Source organism: Uranotaenia lowii, chromosome 3 (assembly GCF_029784155.1).
Source record: "Uranotaenia lowii strain MFRU-FL chromosome 3, ASM2978415v1, whole genome shotgun sequence".
NCBI lineage: Eukaryota > Metazoa > Arthropoda > Insecta > Diptera > Culicidae > Uranotaenia > Uranotaenia lowii.
The window spans coordinates 199,406,668-199,419,155 of record NC_073693.1 but is presented as its reverse complement, the minus strand read 5'-3'; the positions used below and the strand labels follow the sequence as shown (position 1 = coordinate 199,419,155).

General features: G+C 40.5%; 1 protein-coding gene across 1 annotated transcript in view; it reads left to right on the top strand.

Moving 5' to 3' along the window:
• The window catches only part of LOC129758367 (cardioacceleratory peptide receptor-like), a 309,792-nt gene that overhangs the window by 260,978 nt on the left and 36,326 nt on the right, over positions 1 to 12,488 (top strand). The window contains exon 4 of the mRNA XM_055755868.1: positions 3,819 to 3,954. Coding sequence (XP_055611843.1) covers positions 3,819 to 3,954 — 136 coding nt within the window. The remainder of the gene's footprint in view (positions 1 to 3,818; positions 3,955 to 12,488) is intronic.

The window sequence follows — 12,488 nt, the reverse complement described above, 5'->3', positions numbered from 1 at the left end:
AAATTCATGCCCGGATTTTGCCAGGTTTTTTTGAAAAAAATGCCCGGAATTGCTAGGCCCGGATGGGAGTGGAAAAAATTCTGGCAACCTTAGTTTAGCGTCTTGATGTCCTCACAAAAGTTGTAGATCTTATTATTTTGAGCAACTTTGTTGAAGACATCATAAAGATCGCATGAAATTCAAAAAAGTTACGAGCATTTAAAAAATAACGAGAATTTTAACAAGTAATTTTGAGTTTTTATTTAATATCTTTTTAAGTACACGATTTACAAACTTGGTATATTTGAAAAAGTTGTTCAAATTGTTAAAACACACAATTTTGTAGAACATTTTAAATACATATTTCAACTAAGAAAGGAGATATACTGCAAAATATCCAAAATAATGCATTTTTTCAGTAAGTTATAACCTTAAGAGTTCGGACGAGTTCGGATAATTTTTTGAGTGGATTTTGTTGGTCAAGTTATTGGCTTTCCATTGATATATAAATTAAATATTAGTTTTGAATAGATTTTGTTCAAACAAGCAATCAAAAATGAGCTTTTTCCTCTAAAAACAGGAAAAATTGAGATTTTTTTTCTTCGAATTTTAAGCGGAAAAAGCTCATTATTGATTGCTAGTTTGCAGAAAATCTATTCAAAACTAATGTTTAATTTATATATCAATGGAAAGCCAATAACTTGACCAACAAAATCCACTCAAAAAATTATCCGAACTCGTCCGAACTCTTAAGGTTATAACTTACTGAAAAAAGGCATTATTTTGGATATTTTGCAGTATATCTCCTTTCTTAGTTGAAATATGTATTTAAAATGTTCTACAAAATTGTGTGTTTTAACAATTTGAACAACTTTTTCAAATATACCAAGTTTGTAAATCGTGTACTTAAAAAGATATTAAATAAAAACTCAAAATTACTTGTTAAAATTCTCGTTATTTTTTAAATGCTCGTAACTTTTTTGAATTTCATGCGATCTTTATGATGTCTTCAACAAAGTTGCTCAAAATAATAAGATCTACAACTTTTGTGAGGACATCAAGACGCTAAACTAATTATTTAAAGAAATAATTTTTTCATCTCCCTTCCAGGTAAAAAAATCACTTTTTTCTTTTAAGAATTTGATAGATCATCAAAAAATATAAAAATGTTGCGAAGACATCAAATGTCTATCGTTTACCGTTTGTCCGCAAATAATTTTGATCGCTTATTAGAATCATTTACCCCTGTGTGCGGCACCTAGCCATCGGGGAGTCAGTCGTGTTCGGCACGAGCCACCAGCAGGACGCTGCTAGACACTACAGTTAATTCATAAAAAAATTTAATACTACTGATCTACAAAAAGGACTAGTTTCTGCAGCGAATGATGTTATTGTAGTATTTTTATTGACTGAAAAAGTGCACTTTTTTATTGTTTGGATTTCAAAGTACGTGCTGTACGGACAGTTTTTTGATACAGTGTACATAATATATGAATGGATTTTTGCCAGAAATTTCTTACTTGCCTAATATTGACTTTATTATTTCTGGTACGAAAAGACAGATTGAGGTTTAGTTTATTCAATCAACCCTTCAGACCGCATTTTTATTCACTGAAAACTTCACATAAGCTAAATTTTATAACTACAAACAATTTTTGTTCTACAAAAAAAAAATATGGATAATGAAATTTTCTGTCAATTTTTTTTTCAAAAATTGCATAAATACAGGGGCTAAGACATTTTTTTTGTACTTTTTCGGTTGCAGTTATTACACACTTCAACATTTTTATCCTAATTTTTGAAAAATTTTTAGACTGACTCATAGCTATATTTTATTATCATTACCACAAAGAAATGAGATATCGTCAACTGGGGACAACATGCAAAACTTTTCAACTTAAATGGCATCTAAAAAACTTATGTTCATAGTTAATCCTACCCCTTTTGCCTCAAAAGTTTTAAGGACGATGGGAAATCAAATTGGTGCAGTTAGAAAAATTATTGGTTTTTTCAGTTATTTTTAATTTTCTAAAAACATTTCACTCTCCTCAGAAAATGGGGTAACTTGCTTCAAACTTTGTTTTTAATGGTAACTTATGAACACGTATGAAAATTCATAGTTTTTAAAATTAAAAGACCATTACGCATGAAAACACCAATTGCAGTAATTTTTTTTGGCTGTAAAATCTAATTTTCACATTTTCTGAAAATAAGGATTCTGCATACCTTTAGGAGTTAAATAATGCTATGAAAAATTCTAAAAGCTGAAATCATAAAACTAAATGTTTGGATGAATGAAATTTCAATGGTTTCAAACGCGTGATGCGAAACATACATATTCCAGCACATGGAAACAAGATTTACAACGTATTTCTTTGATTTGCATTTTGTTGCATTTACCCCAGACACCTAACTGAATTATAAAAATATCTGTTTAAAAAAATTGGGTGATTGTTTGAAAAATATTTTTACACCAACAGTGTTGGTATAGCTTGAGGAAACCAGTAAAAAGTTTGTAGGTAATATTATCAAGCCAATCCGTCATACTGGGTAAAGTTTTTTTCGACATTGAAAAATGTTAAAATTTGTACAATTATTGCTCAATTTTTCAAATTTTTATATCAAAATATAATTCTTTAAAAAACTAGCTTAAGATGCGAGAAATTATGTCATCATCATTTCGTTATCATTGGGGCTTGTGATATAGCTCAGTTGGCAAGTCTGTTGTCTCCTGAGCCGATGTCCGCGAGTTCAAGCCCAAGAGTAAACATCGTACACAGTTGTACCGGATAAGTTTTTCAATAACGATCCGCCAACTGTAACGTTGATCAAGTCGTGAATGCCATAATGATGGTAAAACGACTGTAATCGAAACAAAAAAAATTGTTATCATTACAAGTTAATTTTATTATAATACATTAAATTAAAAATTGGTTCAGTGTGGTGTTATATAAATGTTGCATCTGCCCCTGCTGTTGCATGATACCCCGTTTGACGGTATTTCAACTTACATATATGAAAAGTTAATATTGAACATATTTTTCGAATTGTTTTCGTTGTTTCACAACCCCGCCTCATAGACGAGGTTTTTGTTTCATATCTCCTACCAAACTTAGGATTTTATTTTCTCAAAAAATCGATCCAGAATTATTTTAACTCTCAGCCCTAACTGTCAATAATTTTTTTAGATCGAAAAACACATGGACCAAGGTTTTTTGGGGCTACAATATTAAGGAAAATAGGTCTATTTTCAGTTTTTTCATGTTTTAAGCTTATTTTTGCTGTAACTTTGAAAACTGAATGTCAAACAGAGTTCATCAGTATGAATTGTTAGATTAACGTACAGTAGAACCCCGTTTCCCCGAGCTCCAGTTATCCGAGTTTCCGCGTGACCGAGCCACATTTTTTATTACAAATCCTCGTGAAGTTGTGTTTAATCACCGTGATATATTGTTTTGCTATTTAATCGACTTCTTCGGCAAGTTTAAAGTCAAAACTTGCAAAATAACGTCGTTGAAATAGCATATCGAATTCCATGTATTTATCTAGCAATACTCCTAAACGATATGTAAGCCATTGCAAAAGTGTGGAGTTTCCTGAATTTTTATGCTGATTTTATTGAAAGCAGTCTGTGCCCTAGAGGGTTAAAGCAGTAAAATATATTGTAGGAAAATTCATTCTACAAAATTTGGTTCCCCTCTGTTATCTAATGAATAAATAATTTAAATTAAGAATTTTTGAGTCCTCTGTGAGGACCTCTGACCAAATCAAATGCATTATTTTAATGAAAATAACAAAATGACATAACTTATTTCTTATTTTCACATTTTTCATTCCAGACTGAGCAATTTGCAGTATTATGGATCCTGTTTGTAGTGATCGTGCTAGGAAATACGGCTGTGTTAGTAACGCTATTTTTAAACAAAAATCGCAAATCTCGGATGAACTTCTTCATCAAACAACTGGCAATAGCAGGTGAGTCATATTTTTCTTATTTTCGGTGAATGCGCTGATTTTTTAGATACATAAATATTTACTAAATAGAACTTTAACAAATCTCATTCCACTACTTTTTGCATGATCTTTTACAACCCACAGTCTTGAGTTTTATGCGGGTCATTATTTAAAAAAAAAAGAAAAATTTGTTCTTTATTGTACTGAACAATGCTTCAAAAAATTAAAAACTATGTATCAAATTCTTCATATCAGGCTCAGATTTTCGATTCACTTTTAGAAGGTGCAAATGAAAACTTTTTAAAAGGTCATAACTGATTATAAGAATTTGGTTTAGACTATTTTATGCATATCAGCTGACTCGGTACACAGAAAAAAAAGAAGAAGGAGAAGCATTACTGTCATTTTGTTCCAAATTCTGATTTTAATTAAGATCCTGAAACAACTCCGAAATTTGAAAAGAAACTAGATGAACTTTTTGTTCCGAAACGTGATCTGGTTCTGGATTAAAAATCCTGATCTCTAGTGATGATGGATCCCAATCCTAAACTCTTACCCTGATCCTGAATTTCTTGGAAAATCTTAGTTTCTGATCTCATATTTTGGATTCTCGGATCTTGATCCTGATACTAGACTCAAACTGTGGGCCATAATTCTGGATCTAAATTACTGGATCTGGCCGTTGATCGTGGACTCTAACGGTGGATTCTGATGCTTATTCTGGATCCTGATCGCAGATTATAATCCTGATCTAGCTTTCTCGGATCCGATCTTGAACCCGATTTCTTGCTACTCTGGGTCCGTGGGTGCGATTGGCGACTCACGATACAATGCTATGAGTAACATTGTACCTCCTACGGCATACACTCCATCTGGGACCACAGACCTTGATTCCCACCTTGAACGGTTCAGCACTATTCTTTAATAGTGGGAGGTATATTCGCGCTCGTACGCTCCAAGGCAATACTTATTATTAGGACCAGTTTCAGCAACACCTCTGATCATTACGACTCAAGTCTGAACTCTCCTCTAACGACTCGAGAACCGACATCTTCGCGTAATGACTCGAGGCTCCCTCACAAACCTCTCCTCTAGGCGACTCGAGGCCTGATCTCTCCTCTAACGACTCGAGATCCGACCCCTCCTCGTAATGACTTAACGTACACATACCTTTTCTCTGCACGAGTTGAGACCCAATCCCTCCTTAAACGACTTATAATTCCTCCTCTTATTGTTGACTGAAGGCTCTACTGCGGACGGAGGAAAAGCGGGAACCAGAACCATACGATGGTGAACCCAAACTTCCGACCAATGCTGACGAGAGCTATTCATTATCATTAGGGAATTGGGCACCGATCGCACCAGAACCTACGATACTAAACGCGATGAATGTACCTAGAACGCACCGAAGTTTTTTTTCAAGGCTCCTTCTCCAACAGAGAGACTCCAAACCATTCGGCAACTGGGATCGTGTACCAATTGCCTGCGCTCAGGCCATGGAACGGACCCACGTGACGCGAGGAAATGCAAGCGGTGCAACCAACGTCACCACAAACTTCTGTACGACAGCTTGGTGCCAACTCAGGTGCACCGGTCCTTCGGAACGGTAAACCATGTCGCGGCGGACAACTTTTCTCGCTACAGCCGTCATTTGGGCCTAGTGTTCCACCGGAGAACGCGTCCCAAATCGAGCCCTTCTGGATTCCGGGTCACAGGCATCTTTTGTTACGGCCAGTCTCGTGGAACGACTGCAATTGCGAACATATCGCATAGACATTTCTCTGAAAGGGATCTCCGGAATGGCAACGAAGCTACGCACTATTGGATCCCGACACTCGAGGCAACCATCGAGTGTGCCATCTTTGAAACCATTTCTGGCAGCTTACCCAATCAAACATGCGACGTCAGCGGTTGGGGATTGAAACCAGATCTGTCACTAACGGACGAGAATTTCCACACTCCAGCGAACATCGACTTGCTTATCGGGGCCGGGGTGTTTTACAAGCTTCTGGAAGGCAGCCAAAATCCACTTGGACCGTTCAAGTCGGTACTCCAACAAACCCTATTGGGTTGGGTGGTGGCCGGTGAGTATCATACAGGAAGGCCGGAGAACAAAACTGCTCTCAGTCTGATAACTACGTTACCGCGCGATAAAACACCACTTTCGTTAAATCAGCTGGTTGCACGATTCTGGGAACTAGAGACCTTAGTTCCGCAGCCAATCCTCACCGATGTAGAACAGCGTTGTGAGGATCACTATCGACTACATTCTACCAGAGATCACACTGGTAGAAATTGAGTTTGAGCATAGATAAACCGTACATTTAAGTAGTTGCTACTCCGTGATCGACAAGATCCATCAAAATTGTACATAGAACCAAATAAATAGGGCTTGGGATAAGCTTACCATTGTCTGTGTACACGTTTTGAAAGTTCCTTATCTTATATGGTCAATAACGGCGCCGGCTACGTCCTTACGGTTCATCGAGGAAAGAGAAGGATTGTTAGTTAGACTTCCGTTGCTACTAGAGAACGAATACACCTCTAAATCTCCACGGTCATCACAAGAAGGGTGGTTTGTTAGTGGGGAAGGTAAATAAAATTTGGATTCCCTTTGGGAAAGGATGTGATCAAAAAAAAGTTAAATATTTAATGATCGTTGCGTTTTTATTTAGAGAAAATACGTCCTAACGTGGCATTGTAATACACGTACAATGTACTTAGCACCGGTGTAACTCACCGAATTTTACCGCACGCTTAAGACGAGAAGAGCAAAGCGTCCTAACGTGGCTCTGTCATACACGTACAATACACTTGGCACATGTGCAACTCACCGAATTTTACCGCGCGCTTATAACAAGAAGACCAAAACGTCCTAACGTGTCATTGTCATACCCGTACAATGCATTTAACACCAGTGCAACTTACCGAAGATTATCGCGCGCTTAAAACTAGAAGAGCAAAAACTTCCTAACGTGTCATTGTCATACATGTACGGTAACGATTTCCACCATCTTGAAATCATTTTCTTGTGATCATGGTTGTCCATTTCTCCCCGAGCGGCTTGCAACTCAGTGAACTTTTCGTTCTGAACACTTGCCCTGCTCTGTTAAGACGCCGGGCGTACACCCAATCAAAGAGCAGAGGACGCTTCGCCAGGGTGAGAGCAAGAGAAAAAAAATCATCACTTTAAGTGTAGGGGAGCAGCGCAAAAGCAACTCAGTAGGCTTGGTTCTTTCCCAACAAAAAAGGAAGAAGAAAAACAATATCGTTTCGTGGTGTTTGTTTGCCTGCTGTGGTAGGAAGAGAAGGAAAAAAATGCCTTTCAGTTGTGTGTTTCGGGATTTCTCCTGCTCACACAGTAGTTTTGCTATTGGGGCACCGGTTTTGCTCGGCACTTGGCTTCGGCTGTACTAGGAAACGAGTGTAGAGCATTTGGGAATAAAGTGTGGTGCTCTACAAATTGCAGAAGATAACGGTGCGATTTACACAGCGCACTGTCAGATTTGAGAAATGCGGACCAACCATGCTTGTGATAATATGATATGAGCAAATTAAAAACCCCTTCTAAGCTGACTGACAATGCCTAGATATGCACGAGAAAAAAACCTGCTATTACCTCACTGTGTAGGTACTCTTATAAACACAATCCCAATGCTTTCCCAATTCGGGGGTGTTCCAACTATCAGGAAGCACACTTTCTCGAAGCTGTTAGACTTTTCTAGGTATCAATTTTAAAACTTGCACAAACACACCCTCGACCCTTTATCCAAAAAACATCGCACAGTGCACAGTTTGAGAAAAAATCAGCTATCTTGTTCTGCCCCCGCTAATCCTTCCTTCTTCCCATATCCATACTTTGCACGCTCACCGAACACGCCGAGCACACCAAAACAAAATGAATGAACTTATTCGCGATTTCAGAGATTTCGCGCAATTCGCCTTGCCAAACAGATCTCCATCTATCTGGCATTCGAGTGCAAAACACGCCTCCTCTGCAACACTCTGCATTGTGTGAAGAGTTCAAAAACTCCCACAATCGGATTCCGAGGTCACAGACCGCGACCTGGGTTAACACACACGCAACCCAGAACACCACTGACCGTCGACACCAATCAAAAAAGGAGCGTAATTTCACGTATTGCAGACAATATCTTTTTAAATTCACCATCTCTACTACCTCGATTGAAAATCCTCCCCTCATATAAACTACCCAATTCAAGACCATTCTGATCAGCAGCATTATACATATTAAATATTAATTCACATGCCCCCAATTGCACTTCACACGGTGATTTCTTTGGCGAAAGAAAAAGACACACAAACACATTGGCGTCTATGCGAACGAAAAACGTTGCATCGATATACAACTTTAAATGATCGCATTTTTGACATTACTCTTCCATCCTTTCTCGTTTCACACACCCTAACACATGTACATGATTGTTAGATTTTGCCACTTTCTCAGCCTTTTCCAAATTATGCACACACACTCGATCATGTTTTTTAAGCCATGTTCAAGTCAAAATGCTTGAATTAAAAATTCGAAATCTTCCACTATTTTGATGAGGAACCCTGATATTCCCACAAAAATTAGAAAGCACCAATCATTGTCACCGGAAAAACACAATTATACGCAAACTCGACTTAAATGACGTGATAATTTTTACAAATTAGCGCGGACCGAAACGCGAGCACCTTTAGCTAGCAGCGTTGCCATCCTTTGGAATCACCAGAGATCACACTGGTAGAAATGTAGTCAAACTTCCCTTTAAGCGAGACCCGTTAGGAATGGTCGAAACGGGATACGAGGCGCTACAGAAATTTAACTCACTTTTCAGGCAACTATAAAGGGATCCAGAGAAAAGAAAACTTTCCGAACGGGTTCATCATCAACGGGTTCATCACTGCGGGTCACATTAGTCAAGCGGCTCCATTAACGAAGGCCCCACAGATTTTATACCTGCCACACCATGGGGTCCAATTGGAGAGTATCACCACCAAACTCCGGGTGGTGTCCAACGCAGCTAATAAAACCAAGAATGGTGTTGCGCTGAATGATCTACTAATGACGGGGCCAGTTAAACAAAAATTGGTGTATCACATACTTCTCAACTTTAGACGGCATCCAGTGGCGCTATCGGGGGACATCGGAAAGATGCATCTCCAGGTTCGTGTTTCATCAGAAGACAACGAACGAATAAGAATGATCTGGCAAGAGCCGGGTCGCAAGGTGGCGGAATACTCTTGTAATACAGTAACCTTTGGTTTGACGTGCGCACCATTATTGGCAACTAGGACACTCAAGCAACTCATGTTCGATGAAGGTCCCGATTTTCCCGTAGCTCAAGAATGTACAGACGATTTTTACATAGCCGACTGTTGGACCGGGGCAGCTTCCATAGCAGCGGCTAGGCAGAAAAGGGAGCAGCTGACGACAATGCTGGCAAGAGGCGGTTTTCCGATTCGAAAGTGGGCCTCCAACGAAATGACCATTCTTGAAGGAATACCACGGAGATGGTGTTGGACTACGCTACTTTTAAATTTCTAGGAATCAGATGGCAGTGTCGAGGAGACATATTCATCTTCCAGGCGAATTACGACGCAGTAAAAGGCAGATTCTATCCACGATCGCCAAAATTTTCGATCAACTCGGTTTATCGGACCAGTCATCAACATAGCCAAAGCCTTCATGCAAGAGATCTGAAAGATCAGCTGCAATTTGTCCGATCTACTGCCGCCCAGCTTTAACCAACGATGGAGAATGTTCCTGACCCATTTGGGAGAAGTTTGGCGAGTGAGGGTCATAATGAGCATCGATCAACCAACCCGCCTATTCCCGTATGAATACTGTGACGCTTCGGAGCTAGCATATGGAGCGGTGGTCTATCTGCGAGCAGTCGACAACAGAAGCAACACCGGTTCCCGGCTGTTGAGCTTTAAATCAAATGTGTGTCCGATCAACCGACCCACCATTCCGAGAAGCGAGTTGTATGCGGCTGCAAAACGTAAGCTGACACGGTATACGCAATATCAAGCCTACGACGCTGAAACCACCGCGCTGCAAAAGGGAGATTCGCTGCCAGAAAAGAGTAATCTGTGGCCATTGACACCTTTTTTGGATGGAGGACTGCTCAGGGTGGGCGGCAGGCTGGCAAGATCGAATTTGCCGTACGATGCGAAGTACCCATGGATTCTACCACCGGAAAGTAAGCTTGCGAAACTTATTTTCCAACAGGCGCATGATCGAAACCGCCAATTAGGAACGCAGGCACTTCTAGATCACTTCAGGCGTACTTTTTGGGTTCCCACAGGACGTAATCTAGCAAAGAACGCAGCCTAGAACTGCGTTCCTTGCTTCAAGGCGAACACAAATCGAAGCATCGTGCAGCAGGTTATGGACCAACTCCCCCCAGATCGATTACAGCAATCACCCCCATCTTTCTACTGTGGCGTAGACTACGGCAGTCCAATCAACATCGTTGAATGACTAGGACGAGGCGCGAGCACTGGCTACATAGCTCTCTTTGACGAAAGCGTGCTTGGCGGCGTTTATGCGATTCATTGTGCGGCGAGGCGTAGTCGGCCACGTCTACAGTGATAACGGCACCAATTTCCAAGGGGCGGCCAAAGAAAAGCGGGATTGGTATCAAAAAATACTATCACCGGACCACAATCAACGTATGGCAAACTTTCTGGCAGTGGGAGGAACGCAATGGCACTTCCAGGTCCCGGGAGTACCGCACCTGGGCGGTCTCTGGGAGGCCGGCATAAAAAATGCAAAAAGGCATCTAAACATTGTCACGGGGAATGCTAAGCTGACCTTCGAAGAATTTAGCACCCTGCTTACGGAAATTCCAGGCCGCTGTCCCATCAAACGAGTGATCCGAACGACCTTAGACCGTTAACTCCGAAACATTTTCTGATCGGCAGGCCAATCATCGAAGCGAACGAAGGTGCGCAATACCCGAGTAGTGCGGACTTACCCTACGACGTGAGGTTCAAATATGTAACACAGTTAAAAAATCATTTCTGGGAAAGGTGGAGCCCAGAATATATCCCGGAATTGATGGCCAAAGGCAATGGAGACTCGGAAGGATTGTCAAACTTCATCCATCGCCTGACGATCGTCCAAGGTTGGCCACGATAAATGTGCGATCGACGGTTTGAGTAATGCGGTTCGACACGCTAGAGGAGACGTTCATACATTCTCCCACGAGGTGTTGAATTGTTTCAGCTAGAACCAATTGACTACTGCGATTCTCATGCATTTGCCGAGATTCTGATCTCGGCCGAGATAATCTCTTAGAATTCTCGGGGATTATGAACTTCCGCCGAGGGCGTTCGTAGCAAGCTCAAGGAGACGATCAAATGTTTCTTGAGCGTGATCAGCAGTGGATGTGCGTGTGGCCCATGATTGATTGGGTCCAATTTAATGTATGTAAATTGGACCCAATAATTTAATTAAATATTTTCTGATTTTAGTCTGCACAGGTAAATTAGAAAGTGCGTGCGTGCTAACTAGATAACAAGCGTGACAGCCTAAAACAGCAAGGTAAATGTGCGTGCCTATGATATGTGTGCGTGTTGTAATGTTCTTCGTGTAGTCGATAATTGCGAGAACAACACTCTCTCGGCTGATTGGCCTTTCTAAGTCGATAATCACTTTCTGTCGTCCTTACTAGACGCACACACACAACGGGTAAGCTGTCTGTCGTGCTTTAAGCGGTCGTCAGTTAAGTTACGATCTTCAGCGAGAGTGAATGCGAGTCTCCCGTTCAGCCAGTGCAGCACGGGGCTTGAGTTTGCACATTCTTTGTGTCAAATGCATCCGTACCATGGACAAAGGAGGTCAAGTCGACACAATATATACTGACCTCAAGGCTGCCTTTGATTGCATTGACCACCGTTTACTCCTAGCGAAATTAAAAAAGCTTGGGCTTGGAGACGGACTCGTGATTTGGTTCGAATCATTTCTCACGAATCGTTTTCTTACTGTGCGACTGGGAAATGCTGAGTCTTTTGTGTTCCAGAATAGCTCCGGAGTACCTCAAGGTAGCAATATCGGACCTCTGTTATTCTGTATCTATTACAATGACGTTACATACGCCCTACCGTCGGGCTGCAGAATGCTGTATGCTGATGACCTCAAAATTTATCGGAAGATTGAAAATTATACCGACTGTTTGGAGTTGCAACAAATTTTGAACAAATTTATGGAGTGGTGCGATCTGAATTGCTTAACTGTCAGTGTGGTGAAATGCAATATCATCAGCTTTACGCGGAAAAAGAGTCCGTTGGTTTGGAATTACACTTTGAAGAATTCCACGCTTGAACGAGTTTCCGTTATAAAAGATTTAGGTGTACTGTTGGACTCAAAAATGACGTTTGAATATCATCTGAATCATGTCATTGCCAAGGCGAACCGCAATTTAGGTTTTATTCTGCGAACGACCAGAGAATTTACGAACCTACGCTGCCTACGGACTTTGTACTGTGCATTAGTTCGATCGCACCTTGAATCGGCGGCTATCATCTGGTGCCCTAGTCATGAC